Source organism: Tripterygium wilfordii, chromosome 16 (genome assembly GCF_013401445.1).
Source record: "Tripterygium wilfordii isolate XIE 37 chromosome 16, ASM1340144v1, whole genome shotgun sequence".
In the NCBI taxonomy this organism is placed as follows: Eukaryota; Viridiplantae; Streptophyta; class Magnoliopsida; order Celastrales; family Celastraceae; genus Tripterygium; species Tripterygium wilfordii.
In genome coordinates this window covers 4,834,990-4,862,774 of record NC_052247.1, presented here as the reverse complement: position 1 = coordinate 4,862,774, position 27,785 = coordinate 4,834,990, and the positions used below count along the sequence as shown (strand labels likewise).

Genomic DNA, 27,785 nt, shown 5'->3' with positions numbered 1-27,785 from the left:
TATAGTGTGTCCATCAAGATGTAGAACAAATAGAGAGGTGTCTGCATAAGAGTTCATGAAACCTGATTACATAAGAAATGCACGCAGCTCATGATACTAGGCGCGAGGCGCCTGTTTGAGACCATAGATGGCTTTCCGTAACTTGCACACATAGTTTGGATTGTCATGATCAATAAAACCTGGTGGTTGGCTCATGTATACATCATCGGAGAGGTGGCCTTGAAGAAACGCATTGTTGACATCAAGTTGTCTAAGAGGCTAACCACGGGTTATTGCTTAACTGATGACAATCCGAACTGTAGTCAGCTTTATCACTGGACTGAATGTGTCTTGATAGTCCATCCCAGGACGTTGATGAAATCCTTTGGCCACCAAGCGGGCTTTGTACCTGTCAATTGAACCATCAGATTTACGTTTAATTATGAAAATCCACTTACACCCAATGATGTTCTGATGGGAGGTGGGGGGAACTAATTCCCAGGTTCCATTTCTGACGAAGACATCATATTCCTCAGAATGTTTTGACGCCATTTACAATCTTTGATGGCTTGGGTCGCTGTGGTTGGCTCCTAATCATTGGATAGTTTGGCATGTAGGTTCATTTTTTTGATGGGTTTATGGATATTGTTCTTGGATCTGGTGATCATGGAGTGAGTGGGAGGGTGAGGTTCTGATGGTGCGGTGGTTATATTAGTGTGGGTGGTTGGTAGGAGTGAATTTGAGACAAGTTATGGCGTTGGTGGATAGGATTGAGTGGCTGTTATGGGTGGGGCTGGTGGAGTAATTTTGGGTAGGAATGGTTGAGGGGAATGTGCATTTTCGGGTAGTGGTAGATGGGTTTTAGTGGCTGTTAAGGGTGGGTCTTGTTGTGTATGTTCGGGTAGAGATGGTTGAGGTGAATATGTAGTTTCGCGCAGGGAATGAAGGTTTGTAGTGGCTAGTAAATGTGGATGCGTGTTGCGGGGCTACAGGTTTTGGTTGTGATGAAGCTTCACTGAGGTGCTGCTAGGGACACTTCCTGCGGATGGCATGTGTGTTGGTGGTGTCGGGCTGTTAGGAATAGAGATGATGGGAGGAATCTAGGTGGTGATTGTGTTGGGTATAGGTCGGGGGGACTGACTTGAAAGAGATTTAAAGGGAAACAATGTTTCAACAAATTTGACATATCTAGACACATATATTTTTGATGTAGAGGGATCAAGACAGTAGTAGGCACTCTGAGTGAAGGAGTAGCCAAGAAAGACACAAGGTTTTGAGTGAGAATCAAGTTTGTGGTGAGAATATGGACGCAACCATGGATAACAAAAACAACCAAAAACGTGTAACTTGGAGTAGTTTGGGGGTTTTCTGAAAATGACTTCAAATGGTGAACGGAGACCTAGAGTATGGTTTGGCATATGATTTATTGGATAGATCGCAGTGGCCAACGCATGGGACCAATAAACGAGAGCAAGGGAAGCATGAGGGAGGAAAGCTAGTCCTATTTCAACAATATGAAGATGTCGTCTTTCAGAGAAACCATTATGTTCTGGGGTGTGTGGTCGAGTAGTTAAGTGAGATATACCATGAGTAGCAAGAAAATGAGCAAGAGCAAGGTATTCTCCACCATTGTTCGAGTAGAGAGTTTTGATTGTGGTATCAAAATATTTTTTCACAATGGCTTTGAATCTGATAAAAATGTCTTTCACTTTAGAATTTTCTTTTAAGTGGATAGAACCAAATTTATTTAGTGAAGTGATCGATAAAGATGATGTAGTACTTGAAACCATCGTGTGAAATTATTGGTGAAGTCCAAACATCAGAGAAAATTAATTCAAGTGGTCGAGTGGAGACAAGTGTAGATGTGGAAAACGACAATTTGTGGCTTTTATTGCAAAAACAAGCATCACACGAGAAATCGGAAGACAATGATGAAGATAAACCTAAATGATTGTTGGAAACAATATGCTTAAGAATGGGAAATGCTGGATGTCCTAGTCTATGATGCTATGCAGAGGAGGAGGTCTTGAAGCTAGAAAAGGCAAATAATGGTGTAGAAACCGGTCACTCATATACGCCATCTTTAGTTGGTCCCCGCAGCAGCGTTGTCCCCGTGCGAAGTTTCTTCACAAGAAAATAAGATGGTAAGAATTCTATGGAAACATTATTGGTGGCACAAAATTGAGAAATGGAAATTAAATTTTTTTTTTCATGTTAGGAACACAAAGGACATTGTTTAAATGAGAAGTATTGCAAGAAGTTTGGAGTTTAGTGGAACCAGTGTGAGAGATGTTGAGACCCGTGTCATCGCCAAGCATAATGTCGTCAGAGCCATTGTATGAGGCATGTAAAGAGAGATTACTGAGGTAAGTTGTGACGTGATGAGAGGCACCACTATCCAGAAGCCAGGAGGAGTTTGGATTGGTAGCAGCAAAGTGGCCTCGTGGCTACCACGGAGTAGGAGAAGCAGACGAGTTATTGGATGATTGAATAGAAATCAAACGAAAAGAGGTACACCTTTTTGCAGTGTGCCCTTGGATTTGACAGATTCGACAGTGTCCAAGATATGGTTTTGATGGATGATCTCCCCTAGCATTATAATTACCACCATTGTTAGTACGGCAGCCAACATTGGTGCAAGTTTGTGGTAGTGCGAGTTGTGGGATTGGCACTAGCAGGAAAATATATTGGCATTGGTTTGGCTGTCGACAGTGAGCTTCAAATGTGAGTAACTTCTCATGGAGTTCATCAAATGTGATCGGGGTGTCCCTGGCCTAGATAGCCCGAACCAACTCCTTGTAATAATCATCAAGGCTATCAAGTATTTTTTTCTGTGAGATCATCATCATCAACAGGAGCTCCAAGAAGAGCTAGCTCATCTGCCCAAGCTTTGACGAGTTGCATAAACTCTGTCACATTTTGAACTTTGGTGAGGTGTTTGAGTTGGCTTTTGATTTGCTTGATACGACCACGAGAGGGCTTCACATAGGTATTGGCTAGGGTGGTCCTTGTCACATGAGATATTTTGGGGAAAGCAATGAATGGAATGATGGTCGGCTAGAGGGAGCCGATGATGGCATTGAGAATGAGTTGATCCTGACGGTTCCATAGAGAGTAGGCATGATTTGGGGTGGTGGTGGTATTTTTAGTGATTGTGGCTGGGGGACAAGGCTTGGATCCGTCAATGTAACCGAGTAAATCATAGCCAATAAGGAGAGTGTGGAATTGAAGTTTCTAGGAAATATGGTTGGAGGAGGTTAGTTTGATAGGGGTTTGGGCAGCGATATTGATACTGATAAGGGTTTTGTGGGCATCATTGGTGTTATGAATGGTGGTGGTGGCAGCAGCATTGATAGTGGTGTCAATAGACATTGGGACGGCTGGGTAGTGAGAGTAAGAAGTAGAATAAGAGAAGTAAGAAGGCCAAGAATGGGAGAGACTATGCTCACTAGTCGTCCGATACCATGACAAGATTGAACAACTGAAGTGTTAAGTTCTCATTAGCTTTCAACGTATATATACTTGTGTGTGTAGATATACTTTACAGATATATCTTCATAACAATAATCACACCTACCAACTCTACAGATAACTAAAGGTATATACATGTTTATCATATACAACCGTGTATATTCATTTGAACCAACTTTAGATGGATAAGAGTTGATCATGGTTGTTGGTTTGTTAGCTTTCACAAGCTTACAAGCCAAATGAGATGTCTATACACTAAATTCTTTGTAGGTACAATCTTGTGAAGGTTTAAATATGTCAAGAATTTAGTTTTGAGGGGGAATTTATTCCAGCTACCCACGAATGGACTTTGTCCTAGGGTGAGCCATGAAAACCCTAAGTTTATCAAGCTTTCCACTCGGGATTTTGTTTTAATTTGTTATTGAAACCAGCCTTAGGCTATTTATTATGAACAAAACTGCATTGAAAGTTGCTTATGCAAGTCAATAATTGATCTGTGCATTGTGATGTAAAATTGGACCGAGTGATATAAATTTGATCAACAAGGAAGAGCTATACGCCTAGCATGATTGTGGACCTTGTATAAGCATGAAGCAAAGCTGGAAATATGCTTGAAAATACTCTTGAAGCTTGTCTAAATAATTGGAGGGGGTCTCAAGTTCATTCAAATTAAAAGGAGAATACATGGAGCCTAAAAGCTAGGTGGAGGATTGATACGGGTGCGAGGATACATGATACAGAGATTCTTCATTTCTTCGAAAAATTAAGATGTGGGTGCGGAGTGATATGGCTTATATAAATATTATTCTATATATATTTATGTAAAACTTAAGTCTGATAGTGAGTATTCGACTATTTGTGTGAATTAAAAGGAGAATACATGGAGCCTAAAAGCTAGGTGGAGGAGTTGCCACCTCTCTCATTATCGAAATGTACAAACTAAGAAGCACTGATACGGGTGCGGGGATACGTGATACAGAGATTCGTCATTTCTTCCAAAAATTAAGATACGGGTGTAGAGTGATATGGCTTATATAAATATTATTTTATATAAAACTTAAGTCTGATTGTGAGTATTTGTATACCTATAAATTACCCAAATATACAAATTACAACACCAAATGCATATTAAATAAATGTTTGAATCAAAGTTGGACTTGAACTTAGCAAATTAACTTGAGATGCACAAAAGAAGAGGCCCAAATAAAACCCACCCAACAATAATCAACAGCAAATTAACTTGTGATGGACCAAATGAAATGAAATAAGTTCCAAGCTCAAGACCAAAGAAGAGGCCCAAATAGACCCCAACCCAACAATAATCAATGCACACAAGGGCACTAAAGCCTAAAGGAAAGAGATAAAAACCTCTTAAAAGAGTCTTCTAGACTCCATGGAAAGGCCGTGTAGTTCTTGTAGGCTTGGGTCTCATCGGATATATGTCTAAACTCGGGCAGCAATCAGGCCCACAAACGACAGAGTAAGTGGGGGGTCAAAGCTCAGCGCGTGGCCACAATGATATTGCTCCCAGTGAAAATCAAACTCATGGTACACCCGCATCCGAAACACACCTAGTGCGGGTGGCTTGAGGTGCTAACCTACTAGTGCTTCTTAGACAAGCATCAATAGATGCAAATGTCTTTCTCAACCTTCCTTGCTTCAATGGTGAAGATCCAACATCTTAACCGAGATAACCAATTTTGTGCTTTCCAGATTTACGTTGTAACAAATAAGGTCAATTATGCTACAAAATAATCGCTAGAAATGCAAGAATTGCATGGACTGAATTGACACAGATAAATTTAACCTTTGGCACATATAAACTTCATCTTGTACTGATAAACTTGCTCAAGTAAGTCTCTTGGACCACGGTCCATTCTTGGTACACTTGCACGTGCCAAAGACTTAGTCAAAATACGATCAGGTAGCATAGGTTATAAAACGACAACGACGTCCGTCTTTTGGCAACTCTGAACCAGGCTGTGAAGGATATATCTCAAGACTGCAGTATATGCTCCATTCTTTGGTGAGGTTTCAAGGCAGTCCTTAACCGTGCTTTTGCTGCTTCCAAACCCCTGCCTGCCTCTTCAAACAAGTTGAAACTCTATTCTAGCATGTTTGTGCATTTACTATTGTTCTGGGTCAATTCTTTACTCTTGACGTATGAATGTTTTTATCTTTATCTTGTAATCGAGGAGTCTGTTCCTCTATGTATTGTGTTGCGTTGTTTTAATACAAGTCTGCATTTTTCTCAAAAAAAAAAAGCATATAATGTGTACATCATCAAATCTAAAAAAAAAGAGAGCATATAATGTGTACATCATCAAAATCAACAATGTAGGACTTATGATCCAACAATTAGATGTGTGAGTACAAGTGAGCAGTTTGAAATAGTTTATAAATTGAGATGTAACAAAAGAACACATAGGTACGCAATTTATAAACTATCATTTAACATCATTTGCTTGGCAAATTTAGGATGAAAAACCCATTTTTGACTAATTAAGTTTGATGATTATTTTTTATTCCGAATTATAATAAAATAAGCTTGGCAATTAAGTTTAAGTTTTCATTACTTTCCCACTAACCTAAAAAAATAGTTTTCAAAAATTTCTCTCAAGTAAGTTGTGAAATAGATTTAACCACTAGTTTGATTGGCAACCGTGATTCACTGGAAGTTCAAATCTCGTTACAGTTCCTTCCCTACTTATTCATGAAAAAATTATTGTGCAATAAATTTATAGAAAAATACAAAAATTGTCAAACTATAATTTCTCATTAGTCTGACATAATACACTCGAATAGCATATAATCAAAATCTAATCCCTCTGAAATTAGCAACATGTTTTTTGGACCTAAGTATCATTGACGATGGTTCATGAAGAACAAAACCTTACAGGACTGATCTATCCACAATGAATTGATAAATTCAAAGATAACAATGTTGTTGGTTTGTTTGTGTTGAGAATTCAAATCCAACCGACGGGAATAACATGATAACAACATTAATTATAGGCCCAAAAATGTGTAAATCCATTTTCCAACTAAATGAACAAACCATTTTCCATCACACTACACTAGTTAGTTCGATATTGTGTGGCCACACAAATATGGTAATTACTAATTAGTTTCAATTCACATGTTATTATACTGCTTTTCATTAAATTTTTTATTATTAAATATTAAACAGATAAAAACAACAAATAATAATTCCCAGCTCAGCATCATTCGTTCTTTCTAGGGTTTAGGGGCTAAAAATAAATGAAAAATACAAAGTATTTGGAGTATAGATTATAATAATGTATTTTTTAAGGGAAACACTAAATTCATTGTCAAAAAAGATGGATACAAATATAAAACATTTTATACCGTTGGATCAAACACCTATTTGATAATTTTAAGATTTTTTTCTAAAAAATACATGATGATTATCTAAATATTAAAATATTACATTTATTATTTTTATGTATTTTTTAAATAATTATGCATTGATTCAAGTGGAACCAATGTAGGCGAGATGGGCCCTTCGAACCATTACTCTCTACCAGCCCAGAACTAAAAGTAACCTTTGAGTGAAGTGAACTCCAACGACCGCAATCATGAGAAAATAGTCCTCGTCATCAAAACGCCACCGCTTCATATCAACACCTTCAAAATTTAATCACGTCTTTCCTCGTGTGCTTTTGAAAAGCTGCACACGCCATAAACAAAGAAACACCGCCAATGCTGCCAGAACTCCCGCCGGCGCTACCTCCTAACCACCATGACCTAACGAACTAACTCTGCCATTCCACCATGGCCCAAAACCTCAAACTCAAGGTCTTCACATGCCTAACAAAGCTAGGCGACCGCGATACATATTCCATTGCTGCCTCCGAGCTGGACTCCATTGTTGCTTCTTTGGACTCTTCAACTCTTTCCACCTTCGTCTCTTGCATCCTCTCCACCGACACTAATGACAAGCCTGCCGTCCGCAAGCACTGTCTTCTTCTCCTTGCCGATCTTTCCATCTCTCACACGCAATCTCTCTCTCGCTTCCTTCCCAAAATCCTATCACATCTCATTCAGCGCCTCCGTGACTCGGACTCCTCTGTCCGTTCACAATGCATTTCCACCGTTTCTGCATTAACCGCCAATGTGACCAGAGTTCCATTTTCTTCGGCCTTCTTGAGGCCCTTGAGTGATGCGCTCTTCACGGAGCAGGATCGCAACTCGCAGGTCGGATCAGCTCTGTGTCTCGCTGCCGCTATCGATGCGGCTCCTGATCCTGATCCAGGCAGGCTAGGGCGAGCGTTGATGCCGAAGCTGGAGAGATTGCTGAAGGAGGGGTTTAGGGCAAAGAGTGCGGTGCTTGTTGTGGTCGGGAGTGTGATCGGGGCGGGTGGGGTGTCGGGCAGGGGTGTTGAGGGGCTAAGAAGTTTGGTGCAGTGTCTGCTGGAGTTTTTGAGCAGCGAGGATTGGGCTGCGAGAAAAGCTGCAGCAGAGGGACTAGGAAGGTTGGCAATTGTAGAGAGGGACGCCTTGCCTGAGTTTAAGGCCGGGTGCTTGAAAGCGTTTGAGAATCGGAGATTCGATAAGGCTAGTAAATCTTGCAGCATAGAAGTTCATCTTAGCATTTATTGATCTTTGAATTCTATTTTTTTTTCCCCTATGGTTTTGATTTGGATTCAATTTCAGGTGAAAGCTGTTAGAGAGGTCATGAATCAGATGATCGAGGAGTGGAAGCAAGTCCCAGATGTTTCAGAGGAGACATCACCACCTCCTCGATCGCAGACTTCTTCCAGGGGTACATGATTTTTTTTAATTTTATTTTAGTTTGTAAAGACCTTTTCTCTTTTGATTAATTATTGGGTATTTGATGTGATTTATTGGGACAATGCTTGATTTATGCATTTAGAATTTACTTGACTTCAAAGCTATATCAGGCATTTTAGTTAATTGGGTTATGTTTTAGATGGTTTTACTTGCGTTGCTATTATCATTCCATGTATATTTATTTCCTTCTGAATTTCGGTCCACTATGGAATCAGAGGATGCTATTGATGGGCGCTACCCATCTGGATCTAAGCATTCTATTGCTGCTCGATCTGAAGCTTCTCGAATGAGGAAGAAGTCAATTCCTGCTAGCAGGTCAACTCCACCTGCTAGTTCATTAGCGACAGTTGCAGGAAAGAAAAATCCTCCTCCAAATGGTAGTGGAAAGAAAACAAGTTCGGCCATGTTCCAGAAGCTAGATGGTAAGAAGGCTTCAGACTGGAATGTTGAAATCAGTGTTCCAACTGCTACCTCTTCTATTGGAGATTGCGTTGATGCTCATAGGATTAAAGAAGAGCAGGGAAATGACAAAACTAGGTTCGGAAAGCAGGAGACAAATCGAGCCCTTTTTAACAGGAGTTCTGATGGAAACATACACAAATTTGGTGCATCTCGTGTGGCTCCATGCCATGAGAAGACTCCAGAATCTAATGTTCTTATAAATAGTGGTACAGAAAATCACAATAACAATCACAAAGAGTCCGAGGATTTATCTCTGATACGCAAGCAACTTGTTCAGATTGAAAAGCAGCAATCTAGTCTGTTAGATCATATCCAGGTTTGTTGCTAATGCTAAAAAATTTTGCTTTTTAGGAATATAATCTATTAACTTCAATTGGATTTGTTCAGCTATATTTTAATTTGCCCAAAATTTTCCTTTGCGCTATTCAATGTATCGTAATTTATTCATCTGGTAGTTGAATTCATCTCATCATGACAATATGGATAGGTTACTTCATTTTTAAACTTGCCTTTTTGAGTCCTTGGTTATCAGATCCATAAATTACCCAATAGATTAATTTTTTGTCTGTGGTTGACTAGTGTAAATTATTAATGAAGTAAGATGACAAACGATTATCTTCTAAAACAACCATCGATAACTTTCTCATTTTCTGCATCACACTTGTGAGTCCCTAAATAATTTTATGCTTAATATAGTCGTTTTTCTTTAGTTTGACAAAAAACAATCTTATGGTCTTTTTGACTAAAAAAACTTGGCACGTAGCTTCTGCAGTTAATGGATATATAGTTCTTGGCTAACAGTTTCCTGCGCTATTAGTGCTTACTGATCTCTCAGGAAGGTCATGGTCTGTGGACTGAAAAGTTGGTTACATTAATTGGGTTGTAAATGAGCTATATAAGTTCATGGCAACATCCACAGTGATTGCTTAGAAGAGAAACTTACTATCTAAAGAAATTGCCTTCATCAGGGACTTAGTTTACTAGCAAAATACACGATTTCGTAGCCTGATTAGTTGGAATAAAATGGTAGTTGATGGCTGTCAATGTCTAAAAATAGTAGTGGCAAATTTTGCAGAAGGTTATATCTCATCATTCCCCTTTTCTTCATGCATTCAGAGATTCATTGGCAGCTCACAAACTGGTATTCAAACTCTGGAGACACGTATGCATGGCCTGGAGCTGGCTCTCGATGAGATCTCATATGACTTAGCCGTAACAAATGGAAAAATGGCTAATACGGGCTCTCATGGAACCACCTGTTGTCCTCTCCCTGGTGCTGAGTTTTTAAGCCCCAAGTTCTGGAGGAGAACAGAACCTCATCATATGACCTCTAAGTTTTCTACTTCCAATGGTATCCCATTGGCCGCCATGCGTCGTAGAGGTGATAAAAATGGCAGTGCTGGAACATTTATGCTCGACCAGAACAGGTTGCAGCTTCAGGGAGGTGGTGGATTCATAGTGAATCCGTTGGCTGAGATTCACATTGATTCAAGGGGCAACTCGGAGATTTTGAATCACTAGCAACAGAAGCAGCGACAATCGATGTTGAAACTTTGCTACAGGTTTCAATTTTATCATTCAATGTCCTAAATTTTATCGTAGTTCATTCTTCCTTCGCTTCCTTTCTCTGTCTTGTTAGTTTTTCCATTTGTGCATGGGCACTTAGACATGCTTGTATGAAATCAGGCTCATCAGACTGATTCATTCTCATATGGATTTAAAATGACAGAAGTCGATTCACAAAAAAAAAGGTGCCGTCTTAGCATTATCATGTGGGGCACTAAGATTACTATGCCTCTATATTCTGCATACACTCGCCACAGAACAGCTCTTACTTCACATGAAGTTGGACGGTTCTCAAGAAGAATTGAAAATCAAGTATTTCTTCTTTGGTTTTTGGCTTTGCTAGCATACTTGTACCAGTCAGAGTTTTCAACTTGGCGCTGGTTTGGTATGAAAATAACTAACGGAAGGTTTCTGTTAGGCTTACATATGGTCGCATGTTGTTTTATGTCTGGAAAGGTACACGGTACACCAGATTATCTTCTGACAAAGAAGCTTAACAGAATCACTTTGTTTTCTACTGTAAAGCTGTGGTTGTCTGGATATTGGGATTTTTTTTTTCATGACATCAGTTTAGTTGTGACCTAATCCTAGGTCCTAGTGAGTTTTTGTTGGGATTTTTTTTTCCTGGCTTATTTTCCTCTGTCCTGTATTGTTTCTTCTTCCTACTTCTTTAGGTTGCACTCCCTTTTTGGTTTATGCCATCTTCATGAAGTTTCTTTCGAACCCACTAGTTAAAACTGGAAGCTCTTTTCAGTGAGTAGGTCTGGCATTATCACTGTGTTGTTGGCCACAATTCGTTATTTTGAGCCGTTGCATTGTAGCTGCTTTTACAGTTTGCATTTTCTCTGGAGAAATTTGATATGTAAAACGGACACCGCTCTTTCTTCTTCTTGGTTAGCCTGCTTGACATGGCATTTCTCTGATTTTCTAGCTTATCTCTGCAGATTGCGGGTGCTATGGAGACACAAAGATTTGCTGGATTGTGAAGCAAATGGATATATGAGGACGTGGTAAATGGTATAGTCCCTTTCTGGAATTTCATCTCGATTAGCATGAAATGCCTTATAGCAAATAGAAGGTGGTTGCAGTATTTCTCTTCCACTCTTGAAAATAATCACACTTTCAGAAGAGACCAGATGAAACAAATTCATCATTTTCAGTTTACCATTATTTTCATTAGATTTACAAACACTCGTGACGGCTCGGAGTGAGTGTTCACTGCTAAATACTGGAGGATCATGATTCATATGGTGTGGAATGTATATACCGGTACGAGATTAATTTTCTTTCTGCTGACTTTGTTTACATAGGGATGAAGACATAGTTTTCAATACCATACTGTGTATCGAACCATCAAAATTGAAGATTTTAAGGTTTTCGAGTTTCAACCGGTACGAATGTATCAAAATAATGGAATAGTTGCAAGAATAAATCTTTATAATTGGTAGTCAATATTGCACACTTAAATTTAATAACAAACTAAACAAAAGAGGGTTTAACATTTGAAATCGAAACTAAAAAAAATCATAAATACCAAATTATCAATTAACAAACGTGAAAGTGTAAGGGTTGATTGAGGAACATGAAAGTGTAAGAGTTGATTGAGGTTTGGTTGTAGTTTGAGGATGAAACATCAATATGACCGCAATTTAAAGATTGAATCTCAGCTTGACCGGTTTGATTGTACGTGCGATATTTTTTTAAAAATATCTATGTAGTTGTCGGTTAAGGTTTTTGTGGTCGGACCGACGGTACCATCTAGTATGAATGAAGATGTGGTTTATGATGAGCATGAACATGCTTTCTGAAAATTTACATTAAAATCTCATGATTCCCTCGAGGTTGGTAGGCATGTTCGTGCTGAGTCTCATCATCTTATGCTGCGACGTTGATTATGTGGTTGGTGCATTGGTGGGGCAATAATGTTGTATTGTTAAAGATATTAATAATGGGGTAGGTTCTTCAGCTTTTTAGATCATCATATCATGAAAAAGTTACTTCTCAAACCCCTATCGAAGGGCATTTGTTATTTGGCGACTGAAAAAGTGGGATCAGGGACATGTGCATAATGTACGGAAAATGAGAAATATTTCAACAACATCCATCCCAAGAGTATCTCAATATTGTGTATTACTTATTTATTGGGCGTATGAGTAACACATTACTGTGATGTTTTTGTAATGAATATTGCTCAGATGTGTAGTGTTGTGCCAAATATATACATACATTTGTGCATCTTTTACACATAAGTTCATCACATAAGAGTTGATATTGTCTAAGGAAGCTATATTTGCATATTATAGGTGTCAAGGCATGAAATAGAGGAAAATAGTGTAAAATGAAGATTTGGATTCCAAAAGCGATTTTAGATCGATCGGACCTGCTAAAATATCGTGGAGACAGAAGTCATGTCCGATCCATCGGAATTAATCCTGATCCATCGGATTACTATTCACCCACACGCGTAGTTTCGCGAAAAAGTTTCGAATTCACTTGTTTTTTAGCCAAAACAACCCCAACTTGTTAGGGAAATGACATAAGAGTTTGGGGAAACATAAAAGGGCATAAAATAGGGTTTTGAGATATTCTTGAGCTGGGATTCATTCTCGACCTTGGAGGCTACCATTAAGGCCTAGAAAAGAAGAGAGGTCACAAGGAGGTTTCTTCTCTCATCTTTTATCTTTGCTTTTATGGTTGATTTTCATTGCTTGATGATGTATCTTGACTCCATGAGTGGCTAGATTCTCTTGCTAGGGTCTTAATGTAACCTAACTTTGATGATTCAATAAACATGATTTCCTTATTTCTTGATTTCTATCTCTTATTGATTGTCTATGGGTATGCTTAATGTTTTTGGGTGTTTGGCCATCATCTAATTGATTTGTTGCCTAGATTGAGACCGGAATGAGATATATAGAATTTGCCTATAACCATAGACATCATAGGTTGCACGAACCATAGGAATATAGGGGCATGACCTATGCAATTGTTACACGGTTAATCCACAAATCTTAATGGGTCTTTGTTTCTTGAACCTGAATGTTAGGAATAACAGGGGTTAGAGATAGAGGCACTTTCGGTGTAATCAGGAATGGAGCATTTGAAAGAATAGGGAGACCTATTGTCAATTAAGAGGTAGTAATTAAGGGATTAAGGAAGCAAGGGAGCTGAATCGGATAAGGGAAAGTGAAATTAAGTACCCTAGTGCTTTTCATACTTGATCTAAACTTGTGTTTGGGCTGTGCTTGTTTTAATTGCTTTAGTTAATCACTTTTAATCACTTGCTTTAGTTTAGAACAAAACAAATCCAAATCACTTCGCTTCTCCATTTTAGTGTAGTTGTGCTTTAATCGGTATTGAATAGAATTGTCAATATATCTATTGTGGGACAATACTCTACTCATACACTTTATTACTTGTGCGATTTGTGCGCTTGCAAATATTTCACATCAAGTTTTTGACGTTGTTGCCGGACATTGAGGCATTTGTATTTTGTATTGATTTTGGTTATTAATTGTGCTAACTTGGATTTTAATTTTCTACATAAATCTTTCTCTTGTACGAGCTTGGGAAGGCATGGTTTTAGCTTGGATTTGGCTCACCTAGATCCGGAGATTGAGAGAACCCTTCACAATCTTAGACGGGAGCATAGTAATAATCTCATTGAAGAAATGGGAAACAACTTGAGGAATGGTGTAGAGACCATTGGGGGCAGAGGCTTGAATGGGAATAGAAATGCTAATGGTGGAGATGGAGGGAATCAAGTAGATGGACCTCCTAGGCAAATTGATCAACGTTCTTTGGAGGTGTGCTAAGCCTACTTGGGATACTACTCCCTCTAGTATCCGGTATCCACCCATCTATGCTACACACTTTGAAATCAAGCAGACGATAATCACAATGATCTCCAATTCAGCGAGCTTCTTTGGTCTTCCCAACGAAGAGTCAAATGTACACTTATCATCCTTCTTGCACATTTGCTCTACTTTTGATATTAATGGAGCTTCGAGGGATGATATTTTGCTGCGCTTATTTCCGTTTTCATTGAAAGACAAGGCACGAACATGGTTGCACTCCTTGCCACCCAACTCCATCACCACTTGGGAAGAACTTACAGACCAATCTTTGACTAAGTTCTTTCCTCCGACTAAAGCGGTTCAAATTCGGAATGAGATTATGACATTTGTTCAATTCAATCTCGAATCTATCTATGAGGCTTGGGAGCGGTTCAAAGCTATTATAAGGAGTTGTCCCAATCATGACCCCTCGGAGTGGATTGTTTATCAAGCTTTTTATAATGGATTGGGTGCTCCTACTAGGCAAATCTTGGATGCGGCAACGGATGGCTCATTATGACTAAATCTCAAGAGAAGACCCGGTTTTACTTGAAAATGTTGTCAAAACAAACAACTCTTGACCTATGGAGAGACTTTCCCAAAGGCAAGGCAACTCAAGGGAGAAAGAGATGATGGCCACCATAGCCACTATGGCTAAGCAACTCAATGCTTTGACAATGAACTCCGCTCAAGGAGTTAATGTGCTTCAAGGATTTTCAAGCATCAAGTGTGACTATTGTAGTGGAGCGCATCAAAATGGGACATGTCTAATTGCATCTTCTTCAACCCCTATGGAGCAAGCTAGTGCTATCAGAGGAGCCAACTTCAATAGACCGCGAAATGATCCCTATTGTAATTTTTACAATTTGGGGTTCAACAACCATCCCAATTTCTCTTGGAGCAACAACCAAAATATTCAAAATCCACAACTTTTGTAGCCCCAAGAGAAGACAAGAGACATTGATGAGATGTTCTCAAAGCTAGTTGGAGGCTTAGATGCAATTGCAACCAAAACTTCCCAATTCATGACCAAGACGGAGCACTACATGAACAAAATCGATGCCACCTTACAAGCTCAAGTAAATTTGATGCAAAACCATGGAGCTTCCATTCGGAATCTTGAGGTTCAAGTGGGGCAAATAGCTAATACTTTGTCAAATATAGAAAGGGGTACCTTGCCAAGCCAATTGGAGGTGAATCCAAAAGGGAAGAAGAATGAGCAATGCTTGGCAATTACACTCCGAAATGATAATTTGATTAAAACTGTTGATGATTTAGATGCAGAAAAAGTGAAAAAATTGCAAGAAATAAAGTTGCAAGAAGCTGGAACTGAAGCAGAAAAGGAGACAGAGAGTTGTCCGATCGATCGGACCCCCAACCTGATCGATCGGACATCTAAAAAAAGTTCAAATAGCTCTAAAAATGATAATAACGTGCAGCCACGATATGCAGTTGAGCCCGATTGACTGATAGTTCACTTCCAGCACCTCCAGTGAAGCCATATGTGCCGCCGATTCCATTCCCTCAAAGGTTGATGAGCACCAAGAAAAAGGATGATAAATTCTCCAAGTGCTTGGAGGTATTCAAAAAGCTTCAAGTGAACCTTCCATTTGCCAAGGCCTTGGAGCAAATTCCTTATTATGCTAAATTTTTGAAAGACATCCTATCCAAGAAGCGAAAGCTTAAGGAACATGAAAAGATACAATTGACCGAAGAATGTACTGCCATTGTGCAAAGAAAGCTCCCAATCAAGCAAGCAGATCTTGTAAGTTTCACAATCCTGTGCACCTTGATTGAAAGATCTTTGTGTGATCTTGGAGCTAGCATAAATTTGATGCCATTGTCGGTTTCCGAGCAAATTGGGATGAAGGAGATTAGTCCAACCACGGTGTCTTTGCAAATGACGGACAGGTCAATCAAGTACCCTATTGGCATAGTGGAGGATGTTTTAGTGAAGGTGGGTGAGCTCATGTTCCTGGTTGACTTTCTCATATTGGATATGGAGGCCAACCCTACTACTCTTATAATCTTGGGAATGTCTTTCTTGAGGGAGAGAATTGATTGATGTAGAGAAAGGGAAGCTTACTTTGAGAGGAGCGGGAGGTGACCGAATCACTTTTAAAGTATTTGGAACTTGGAGGCAAGCGGAGAATTCTCAATCATGTTTCCAAGTGGACCACATTGACATGGTCATTCCAGAAAATCTTGTAAAGGAAGCTCCGTATATTCCAGTGGAAATTTTCCTAGGCCAAAATTCAAAAGTTGAGCATGAAGTTCCTAAGGCTACTCCCCAAGCTAAAATAGATGTATCAAAATCTCAAGTTGGAGAGCCAAAGAAGAGGAAGAGGAAGAAAAAGAAGAAGCGAAAGCAAAATAAGAAGAATGTTATTTCCAAGAAGGATGTGGTTGTGAAGGCTTGTGTTCATTAAATAGCATCTAGGCCAACAAATGTCAATCCCAAGAAGCCATCAAAGGGGGTCTACACCACAACTATCAAGGATCCCGGTTGAATTCATTTAGGGAAGTCGGATTGATGACTCTAAAACCAAGCGCTTGTGGGAGGCAACCCAAGTTTTATTGTTCTATCTATCGCTTTATTTTTATTTCTATTGTCACCTATTCCATGCATTGAGGACATTGCATATTTTAAGTGTGGGGGGTGAGAATCTAGGTTTCAAGTTTTTGCCTTAAAAAAATATTTTGACTTCAAATGTCTTATGCCATGTCATTCTTGAGTGCATATTTGGATGATTTTTGTGATCTTTGATGCATTGATAGATCTTGCTATGGACATTCTTCCTAATTGAGTTTTCCTATCTTGAAAATTGTTTTGTCCATTGTGCTTTTGTGAATATGGAGCACTTGTTTGTGGGGTATGAAATATGACTTGACCTTGGCCAATTATGGGTGTTTAAGATCAATTTGAGTCTAAGTAGCACTACTTGAGCAAAGAAAAATGAAAATAAGAAAACAAAATGAAATATTTTTTTAAAAAAGAAAAGGAAAGGAAAAGTTGAGTTTATGAATAAATGATTTCTTTCATGAGTTTTCTGCTGAGTAACCGGGCCTCTTGCCTAATAAGCAGTGAGTTTCGCGTAAAAAGACAGGAAATTAGTGTTAGATTACCTTGGTGGCTAGTTTAACCTTATAGCCTTTTTGACTTGAGTAATTAGATCCTTTGGAGTGTCTCAACACCTAATGCCCTAAGCCAACTGGATTGGGAGTCATTGATCGAAAGCTCGTTACATGGGTCATTTAGAAAGCTTAAAGGGGTTGAGCATTGCACAAGTCACCTTTGAAAAGAAAAGAAAAAAAAGAAAAAGAGAAGGAAAAAGAATGTGAATAAAAATGAAGTTTGAATAAATGCTCATTGTATTTACTTTTTTATTCTTATCGTTCTTGGAAGACTACATGACCTTTGTTTATGTCACTTTGAAGCCAAATATCAAGTGAAATCCATTATGTGCATCAGTTCTTGATATTATAAGCAAGGTGAAAGAGATAAGATTCTTGAAGGAAGGCTTTTGTTGGTTTGAATGCCCTAATGCTTGATTTGTTAATGTGGATAGGTTGCAATTAGACATTCATTTTATACTCTTGTTGATGACATGAATTTTGACAATAAGGTAGCTTAATGTTTGTAGGCATCATTCTAGTAAACCTTCAGGAGACATAACTCATCCTACTAAGGACACCTAGGGATTTAAAGGTTTGTGGCACATGCAAGTGTCATTGTAAACCCTACGAAAGTGGCATATATTAGTTTCTTATTTAGAGTTAGTCATAGTTTTCTTATTTTTCATTTGAGCTTCAAGGAAATTACTTTTTCCCACTGTTATTCATTTTCAATTTGCTCGAGGATGAGCAAAGGTTAAGTGTGAGGGTGTTTGATGTGCCAAATATATATATACATACATTTGAGCATCTTTTACATATAAGTTCATCACATTTTGAGTTGATTAAGAGTTAATATTACTTAATAAAACTATATTTGCATATTGTACGTGTCGAAGGCAATAAATAAAGGAAAAGAGTGCAAAATAAATATTACTCAGATGTGTAGCAATGTTGATAATGCACAATTATATGATCGGCACACCAAACAATGTCATAAGACTTGTGTGTGAAATTACGCATGTAATTAGAATCGAACTTTAGATACACATATGTTTAACCTAACCGATTGTCAACCAAACCAACTCTCGTTGGTTGACTATAGACTACTAATACCTTCACATGATGTCATAACTGCAGTAGGATCAGAGGAAAAAGGTACATAATTTATGAGCAGTTCTCAAAGAAGGCCAGTGAAGCAAAATAATAAAGGATATCATTCCTAATGAGAAGGTAATTCTCATCAAGTACAAAAGTTGATATCCATAGATCTTATTCAAAGTATTTTCATCCAACGTTACATTAATATGGAACGATTATATTTTTTGAAATCCAAAAAAAGAAAAGACTATTTTTTGAAATGAACCCAAGTCATGGTGTGTTCAGCTTTCAATAATCAAAGCATTCAAAGTGCCACACCAAATAACCAAATCTCCATCTGTAAGAAAAAAAACCAATGTTGTAACCTCAAGGCCATTATCGTTGCACACCAGGTCATGCGGCCTCCTGACTGGAGTCTTGCTTGTCAATTTTCTGCACAGAAAAAGTCTCCATCAGTCGGAGAGTAAAATGAAAACAGGGTAGTGGGGGGGTTGTGGTTGATGGGAAGTTAAACAAGTACTAGCTGCAAAACCATAAATGGATCTGGAGTATGATACGAGTAAACTTGCACAAGAGGGCATACAACATTAACAGACTAGATTTAACTCAATGCTCAGTACCATAAAGCTCAAGACCATAAAGAACAACCCAGAATTACAATAAATCAACCTGACCTCGGAGCATTACATTTTAAAATGTTCTCCCAAAATCAGGGAACAATGTTGTCATGAGAAGACTGAATACACAATCCGGGCCACATACCTCAGATGATCATTTATCCCAAAATCAGGGAACAATGTTGTCATGAGAAGACTGAATACACAATCCGGGCTACATACCTCAGATGATCATTCCGAAGCTTCCAGCGCCATTTGGTTCAATATACTTCAAAGGATCATCTTACTTATCATAATTGGGCTATTTCTTTTATTTCTAGTTGAGGCAATCCCATGAACTATGTCGTCTAATATGAATTTATAAATGGACTAATAACTATATTGATAATTATGGGGTACTGCCGTACCGAGCTTAAATAATTTTCAGGTAATTAAACTACTACATACCAATTTTTTACATGTCATATATGTGATTTTTTTTTCCATTTTGCTATTTCTTTCCTTCCATATAATCTAAAAGCATTGCCAGTGGAACAACTCAAGACACACAATAATCTTGAAAGTTGTTTCCTACAACAATGGTCTACATATAATGCAAGAGAAGGTATTCATGGATTAGGCCTCCTTTTTGCAAACAAGACATCTGTTTTTCCTGATTTTCAAAGCTTTTCCAAGGTTAATATCTTCTCGACCTTTCCAAATAAAATGAGCTGCCGCTGTAAATGCATCAGTTTTTGATATCACATTCCTTGGAAAGCTTTCAAAATCCTTCATGTTTTGTAGTTTCTGTAAAAATGGTTCAACTTCAAATAACAGACTTCTATAAATCCTCCAATTGAGATGCTCTTCTGAAAAGGTAAACAGTCCCATTTCGTACATCATTCCGACTAAACTTTCAGTTAATTTATGATCAAAAGCTTATATTCTCTTCAAACACAGATTTTTATTTCTGGATAGATCAAAAAAGCTTGAAACTAAAAATTTAAAGGAGCAGGTCCACATGCTGATAAGAACACACTGGTCCTATCACACGGTCACAAGTCACAAGAATTTTCATTTATAGAGCAACCAAATCATCATCAGTGTATTTCCACAACACTTATCTTAGCACCAAAAAGAGTTTATAACTAAGGACACTAATGGCTTGCTGTCCAAAAACAGGCCTAAAAGGTTTTCTACATCAAAGGGTAAATTGTTGTCCATAGTACAACCACCGCTAAACCAAGTACATATGGTAGATGGCATCTGATATACTCAAAAAGATCGAAAGAGGTTGAATGCCTCAAGGTCAAGGCCCTCGAAACTCTTCCCCTCCAAGCAACCCAGATAAATTCCAGATTCATTTAAGGACTTACTATCTTGCTTACATTTGTACCTCTACAGTGGCTCAGGCCAGAAGCTCTCCCTCCCAAGACTTGCTTCTCACTAACTAATCCCCATTAGTTTCCAACCAATTGTCCCTAGTTCATCAATTCACAGGCACCGGAGAGTAAGATGACTTGCCATTGCTTCATTCAATTTGCAAAGGAAGCACCTGTTGGCCATATTGAAACCACTTTTTAATATTATCAAAAAAAATTCATATATTATGCCATCTCCCGATTGCCAAGTCAAGAAAAACACCTGTACTTTTACTATTCATTTTCTTTTCCAAGGAAGTTGTTTCTAACTCCTCTCAGCTTGAAAGAGATTAGAGTAGGAACTTTTAAGTTCGACACATCCATTTCTCCATTTAGTGCTAAGTGCTCACAATCCATGTTTATATAAGGCTTGAGAGCGTGTGTGTGTGTGTGTTGTGTTGTAGTTCGACACATCCATTTCTCCATTTAGTGCTAAGTGCTCACAATCCATGTTTATATAAGGCTTGAGAGTGTGTGTGTGTGTGTGTTGTGTTGTGTGTGTGTTGTAAAAAAACTGTCAAACTCCTCCACCAAAGGCCTCTCTGATGAAACAGATATTCCAACAAACTTTAAAAGGATCCAGTTACGGGCTTGGGTCGAACACTAAGGATCAGCATTGTGGATTCCAATCGATATATCGATATTTCTAACAGATTCATTCTTTTTGGGAGGAATTCTTATAGATTCATGGAGCTTGGAGACTGCATTACCATGCCCTATGTGGATCATTTGGAACGAACAGACCCTCAAATTTTAAGGGGTCGAGAGCTTTTTGCATAAGATAGGACATGATTTCCCGGGAAGTCCAGTTAGTTAAATCAAAGATTTTCTTGTACTTTCTGAGCTTCATTTCCTTCCAACTAATTCACAAAACACAATTTTCAAATGGACAACCTCTATACTGAGAGTTATGGTCTACCATTTAAAAAATTTTCCGTCACAAGAAAAGAGAATCTGGCAAATAACAGTCTAACAAACAAATAAATGGTTATAGCATAAGAGTTTTTACCACCACTAGATCAATGTTCTGAGCACTTGACTAGACATCAAAAGCTAAAATTCCTAAAACCCCCTTGCATACACACACAAACAAGGGTAGAAATAGGTTAGCTTCAGGTTGTTAAGACTTGTAAAAAAGTACCACATCGGTTTGCTGTAAGCTAACAATATGTTTTATAAGTATAAGCCCAACCTCAAACACTTGAGGAGCTTTTTGAAGAACAAATTGATGCGGGCCTTAGGCTCAGAACATGGACAATACCGCAAGTGGATTGGGCAAAATTTCTCTCATCTCCTTCTTCTACTTCTCATCTCCATCTGCTCATCCCTCTCAGTTTCTTGAAATTATAACACAGATGATGCCATTCACCGTTATGCTTTAGTCATGTAACTAATCAATGAATTTTCAATACATCTCCTATTGCCAAACATATTTACTTTAGCTCAAAAGCAAGGAACTTCACCAGAGAAAGTGAGAAATCATTTGAAATAGCTAGGGTTCCATTCAATATACGCGCACAAACAAATGTTCTGTGTAGCGATTAAGAGGGGAGAGGAAGAGAGAGTACCGACTGCGCGTTGTGCCAAGCAACACCTCTATAGATATTGACAGAGAAGGTGGCAGTCAGATAAACGGTGGCGACGCCAAGCCCCGCCGAGAAAGCCTTGAATGCCAAATCCCCTGCTTTGCTGACTATTCCCATCTCTCTTTGGTTTGTTTTCGCTTCAAAGCACACAAACCTACTTTACGGGAATAATAAAAAGTTTTAACACTACGGAACGAACTTCTTATATTAACCGGAGCCGTGTTGAAATAATTTTACAAAGCGGTAGCACTAGTGGTACATAACCAAACATCCATAAATGTACATAAGCACATGTGATAAAACATATAAGTCTAGTTAGGGGTGTCCACAATCGATCCGCAACCGAGGAACCGATCCGTAACCGTGGTTATTCGATTTTCGGATATGGTTTTTCGGTTATAGTTCCGGATATGGTTATGATTTTAGTAAATGTTTGAATATTTTTACGGTTATGGTTATGGTTATAACCGAAAAAACGGAATAATATTAATATATATTATATAAATATATATTAAATTAGAATATATATATATATATATATAAGTTACATATTGGAATATGAGATGAGACTATGAGAGGTAAAGTAGTATTTATAAAACTCTGATTATATCTTCATAACAAATTATAAATTTAGATACCAATTAACCTAATCATTACACAAATTATAAACTAAGATTGATTAGTTGAAACTCATGGTGGCCTTATCATTTTAAAATTCATATAAATTAAGATTGATTATTGCTAAAGTGAAAGTGGGGAGACATTTTCATGGCTATTTTCTCACTCTATTTGAGATTTATTCATACTTTTTCATTTATTCAAAAACCGAAAACCGATCCGATCCGAACCGAAAAATATGGTTATTTCGGTTATGGTTATCCGAACATAATTGTTCGGTTATGGATTCTAAAATATCATAACCAAATCACTTCGGACATTTCGGTTATGGTTAAAAACCGAACCGAAAACCGAATGGACGCCCCTAAGTCTAGTAACATAACAATTTTTTGAATTTCAAAAATTAAAACCTAAAATAAAAAAGGTGTGTAACTCTCTTCCTCTAACTTTCTCTCACTCTCTCTTCCTCTAAGAGAAAACAAAAAGAGACTATCTCAAACAAGTCAAAGATTCGAGAAGCTCAAAGAAGAAGAGAGAAGTTGATACCCATTTCATTGGATGGAAGGTTGTAAGGGAGGCGACTGTCAACCAATATTCTATTTTCGACTGCGATTCGATTGGTTTTCGACCATAGAAGATATGAAATCCATGGATCTGTGTTTATGTAACGATTTTGTAAGTAAAAATAGTATTTGATGTGAGGTTTGAGATTGTTCGAATTTAGTGTTTAATTTCATATTGTTACACTTTCTGATAAACTAATGTGTAATTAGTTTGAAATTGTTACACTTTTTGAGATACTAATGTGTAATTAGGTTTCTGTCAACATAATTCTTTATGTTATTGAAGGTTGTGTAGTTAGTTTACAAATCCATTTATTTTAGCATTGATCTACTATAATTACACTATCTTTGTTTTTTTATTTGGCAAAAACTAGGAAGACAAAGAAGCTATAGCCGAAGAAGTTGTGCAGATGATTAACAAGTAGTATATTAGATTGTTTGATGTGTTTTGTGCTGATAGTGTATGATGGTAAAATAAAACTGTAAATGTTTGCAATTACACAGCTACTAGTTATAATTACATTATTGATGTTGGCGCTAATTACACTCCTTATTATACTTCTAATAATATGTCTATTACATTATTTCAATTCGTAGTTACACTTCATCCAGTCTGGAAGATTACAAAAGAACATTGAATAATTTCTAATCACATTATTGTGGTCATAAACATTGAATAATTTCTAATCACATTATTGTGGTCATACTTACATAGTTCACAATATATTGCTCTAATGACACTTATGTTAGATGGTGATGAGGAAGCCATGGAGAAACACTAGTGGAGGTTGGTGGTGGTCTTAAAGATTTATAAAGGTGAGACCTTTTAAAGCAAGGGAAGAGAGTGGCTTCAACTACTGCTAGAGGTTGTGAGGGAGACTTCACCCACTACACCCAATGCTTGGGGTCTTCCATGTTGTGGCTTTGGTGTTTGGGGTCTTTCATATTGTGGGTTTGTTTATCTTTGGTGCTTGTGTTGTTTTTGCCTTAGAGCTGATTGGAGTGCCCTCTTGTTTCTTTGGATATTCAAAGCTTTATTCGAAGTGAATAATTACATTATTTCAATGCATAATTACACATTGATATTTTTTAATTATATTATTCCAAAGCGTAATTACATTGATATTTTTTAATTATATTATTCCAAAACGCAATTATATTGATAATTTTTAATTACAAAACAACAGTGAATAATTATATTATTCCAATGCGTAATTACATTATTGTGGTCATACTTACATAGTTCACAATATATTGCTCTAACATCATAATTAAAATTGTATTCTCAAAATTATATAACAATCTATGGAATCATTAAAAAGACTGAGTTCAAAACATACAAATATCAATGTGAATCCAATTTGTTCTCTGTTTTGATGCCCTTGGCAATATATATGTAATTACATTGTTTGCAAGTCCAATTACACTAGAGAAATTTATAATTACACATTATATTATCTTAATTATATCTCATAAATCATCTGGATGATTACAAAACAATAGTGGATAATTACATTATTTCAATTCGGAATTACACATTGATAATTTCTAATTACATTATTATACTCATATTTACACATTGATTTAGGCGTTGTCATAGCTCTCGTGGAGGAGAGAGAAAAAAGTAAATCTAATATGAAGATAAGCAAGAGAGAGAGAGAAAAAGTAAAACAACTAGTATAAGGAAGATAGTGGAGAGAGAAATAGCTTCAATCTACAATTCAATGCCTTCAATTGCGTCTGACAAAGCATGAGAAAGAAAAAACTTTATTCATTGGATAAGGATAAATTACATGAGAGAGAGGCGGGAACATGTTGGTTTATGTTGCTCTATATATAAATATTTTAAGGTAGTGATAAATGTACATAGCCAAACATCCCTAAATTTACGTAAAGACATATGACATGACACATAAGCCTAGTGACATGGCAATTTTTTGAATTTCAAAAAATTAAAACCTAGACTAAAAAAGATGTGCAACCCTCTCCACTTTCCAATACTCTCACTTTCTCCCTCACCCTCTCTTCCTCTTAGAGAAAATGAAGAGAGACTATCTCAAACAAGTTGAAGATTCGAGAAGCTTAGAGAAAATGAGAGAAGTTGATACTCATTTTCAGCGGCGACAGCCAACTAATATTCCATTTCCAGCGGTGATTCGACTGGTTTCCGACCATAGATGATATGGAATCCATGGATCTTTGTTTTATGTAATGATTTTATAAGTAAAAGAGGTATTTGATGTGAGGTTTGAGATTTGCTCGATTTTGGGGTCTTCCATGTTGTGGGTTTGTTTGTTTGGGGTCTTCCATGTTGTGATTTTGATGTTTGAGGTTTTTCTAATTTTATTAATTATTTTCATATTTTGTTTTGTTCTGATTTGATTTTGAAAATTTGAAAATCGGTTAGTAGATTGGAGGTCAGATATTGTGTAATTATCATCCTAAACAATGTAATCAATGCCATATACTGTGTAATTATCAACCAAAATAATGTAATTAAGGCCTGTGTAAAAGGAGACAGCCATATCTTCACTGTTTGGTTTGTTTGGGTTGATGGGTCATTGTTGTTCTTTCTTGGCTAGTTGTGGGTTTGTTTGTTTCGGATCTTCCATGTTGTAGGTTTGTTTGTTTGAGGTCTTTCATATTGTGGCTTTGGTGTTTGGAGTCTTTGATGTTGTGATTTTTTTTTTTGTCTTTGATGCTTATGTTGTTTTTGCCTCAGAGCTGGTTGGGGTGCTCTCCTCTTTCTCTCGATGTTCAAATCTCTATTCGAAGTAAATAATTACATTATTTCAATGCTTAATTACACTAATAACTTTTAATTACAAAATAAGTTAATAATGACATATTTCAATGTGTAATTACACATTGATATTTTCAATTATATTATTGTGATCATACTTACACAGTTCACAATATATTGCTCTAACATCGCAATTAAAAATTATTTTCTCAAAATTACATAAAATTTATGGAATCATCAAAAAGATTGAGTTCAAAACATACAAATATCAATGCGAATCCAATTTGTTTACTCTTTTGATGCACTTGGCAATATATATGTAATTATATTGTTTGTAAGTCCGATTACACTGGATAACTTTTAATTACATTATTTCAATGCGTAATTATACTGATAACTTTTAATTACAAAACAAACATTTTCGTTTATGTTTTGATGCTCTTGGCAATATATATGTAATTACATTGTTTGAAGTCCAATTACATTGAAGAAATTTATAACTACACATTATATTATCTTAAAACTACACATTACACTGGAGAAAATCATCAACGAAGTTCATATTTTCACAACCAACAATTGTAAAAAAATATGTCAAATATAGTGTGAATAGAAATTGAACAATCGCCCAATATTTTTGTCACTTATACATGCTTTCACGTAGTTATCCAGTCCACTACAGTAATCAAACAACAATAACTGAAACTTATGATGTTCTCAAATCATGTCGAGTACCTACCATAGCTAATAAATCCAAATTTTCCACTCAAAGACAATATAGCAGACACTAAAGATGTTATTCCATTTTCTTGTAAAGCAACCAGTACACTAATGCCAAGAATTACATTGTTTGGAGTCATAAATACACAATTTTAACATACTTTTATTACATTGTTTCATCCTATTATTATATTGTCTCAACTTCTTGTTACATTGTTTAAGTTTTTATTACACTTTTTAAGCCTCTTACTACATTGTGTTTTATCACACATAAATGTCTATTACATTATTTAAGTCTCTTGTTACATTATTTTGCCCACCAAAGATAAACACAAATAAAACATGAAAGCCCAACACAGACCCATGTCAATAAATCTAATACAAATGGAGCATGATCCATGTCATGATCTCTTTTATCGTGGTTTGAACCCAAAATTGCAACTTAGCATCCCAAAACTTAGCCACTTAGCATGATCCATGTCATGATCTCTTTTCTGTTGATTTGAACCCAAGCTTGGATAAAACGTGTCACAACTAATAGAAGAAAGCACAATTGATCCGATCAACCCATTATGAGCTAAGGAATCGTTGACATACGAAGACGAGAACATGGAAGCCGTTATTGTTATGATTCAGGGAAGAAAAGTGTGAGAGAGAGATCTGAGAAGGAGTGAAGCTTAGGAGGAGTTTTCCAAAAGCACCTGAGAAGCAAGATGAGAGAGAATGAAAAGCACACGATATTCAGGCTTTGACATGCAAATGCCATACTTTGACCAATAGCGTTAGCAACTGCACAAGCAGTAGCTGCGACGGCGTCGGAGACAACCCCATCGAGGAGGGAGAGATGTGGAAAGGGTGGGTGGAGAGAGAAATGATGAGGGGAGATGTGGAGAGAGAATGAGAGGATGGGTGAAGATATGAGTATTTGTGTCATTTCAAAATAAAGTCAGTGACATTTCCTTAAACCTGGACTATGGATATTTATGAAGAAAAATTATATGGATGTTTAACATTTTTCAATATTTTATTACCACATTCCTAGATGGCATTAACATGTGACTATTATGCATACTTATGGACAAAAATTGTAGGGATAGTGTTTTAAGAAAAGTCCTTCAATGGTTGAATTGTAAATTTTAAGAAAATAATATATTTGTAATTCTCTACATGATCAAAACAATATTGTTTCCTAAA

At 37.1% G+C, this 27,785-nt stretch overlaps 1 protein-coding gene, 1 long non-coding RNA gene and 1 other non-coding gene across 4 annotated transcripts; 1 reads left to right on the top strand and 2 right to left on the bottom strand.

Annotated features, from left to right (window-relative positions):
* Window positions 1-7,063: 7,063 nt before the first annotated feature.
* On the top strand, window positions 7,064-11,685 carry LOC119980309 (TORTIFOLIA1-like protein 3). Of its 2 annotated transcripts, none has more exons than XM_038822962.1 (5): window positions 7,064-8,028; window positions 8,128-8,236; window positions 8,481-9,043; window positions 9,844-10,289; window positions 11,225-11,685. In XM_038822962.1, exons 1-4 carry the CDS (start codon window positions 7,246-7,248, stop codon window positions 10,246-10,248), a joined length of 1,860 nt encoding a protein of 619 aa, XP_038678890.1. In that variant the 5' UTR covers window positions 7,064-7,245; the 3' UTR covers window positions 10,249-10,289; window positions 11,225-11,685. The 2 variants fall into 2 exon arrangements, with proteins under 2 accessions (XP_038678890.1, XP_038678889.1); XM_038822961.1 differs by having other exon boundaries at window positions 7,068-8,028; window positions 11,238-11,685.
* A 2,767-nt stretch (window positions 11,686-14,452) lies between these two features.
* On the bottom strand, window positions 14,453-14,558 carry LOC119981587. Its single transcript, XR_005464193.1, has one exon. It is a non-coding gene; the product is annotated as a small nucleolar RNA R71 (small nucleolar RNA).
* A 3,879-nt stretch (window positions 14,559-18,437) lies between these two features.
* Window positions 18,438-22,112, bottom strand: LOC119980624. Its single transcript, XR_005463921.1, has 2 exons — window positions 21,930-22,112; window positions 18,438-18,776 (listed from the first exon to the last, which is right to left on the bottom strand). It is a non-coding gene; the product is annotated as an uncharacterized LOC119980624 (long non-coding RNA).
* Between the last annotated feature and the right edge of the window lie 5,673 nt (window positions 22,113-27,785).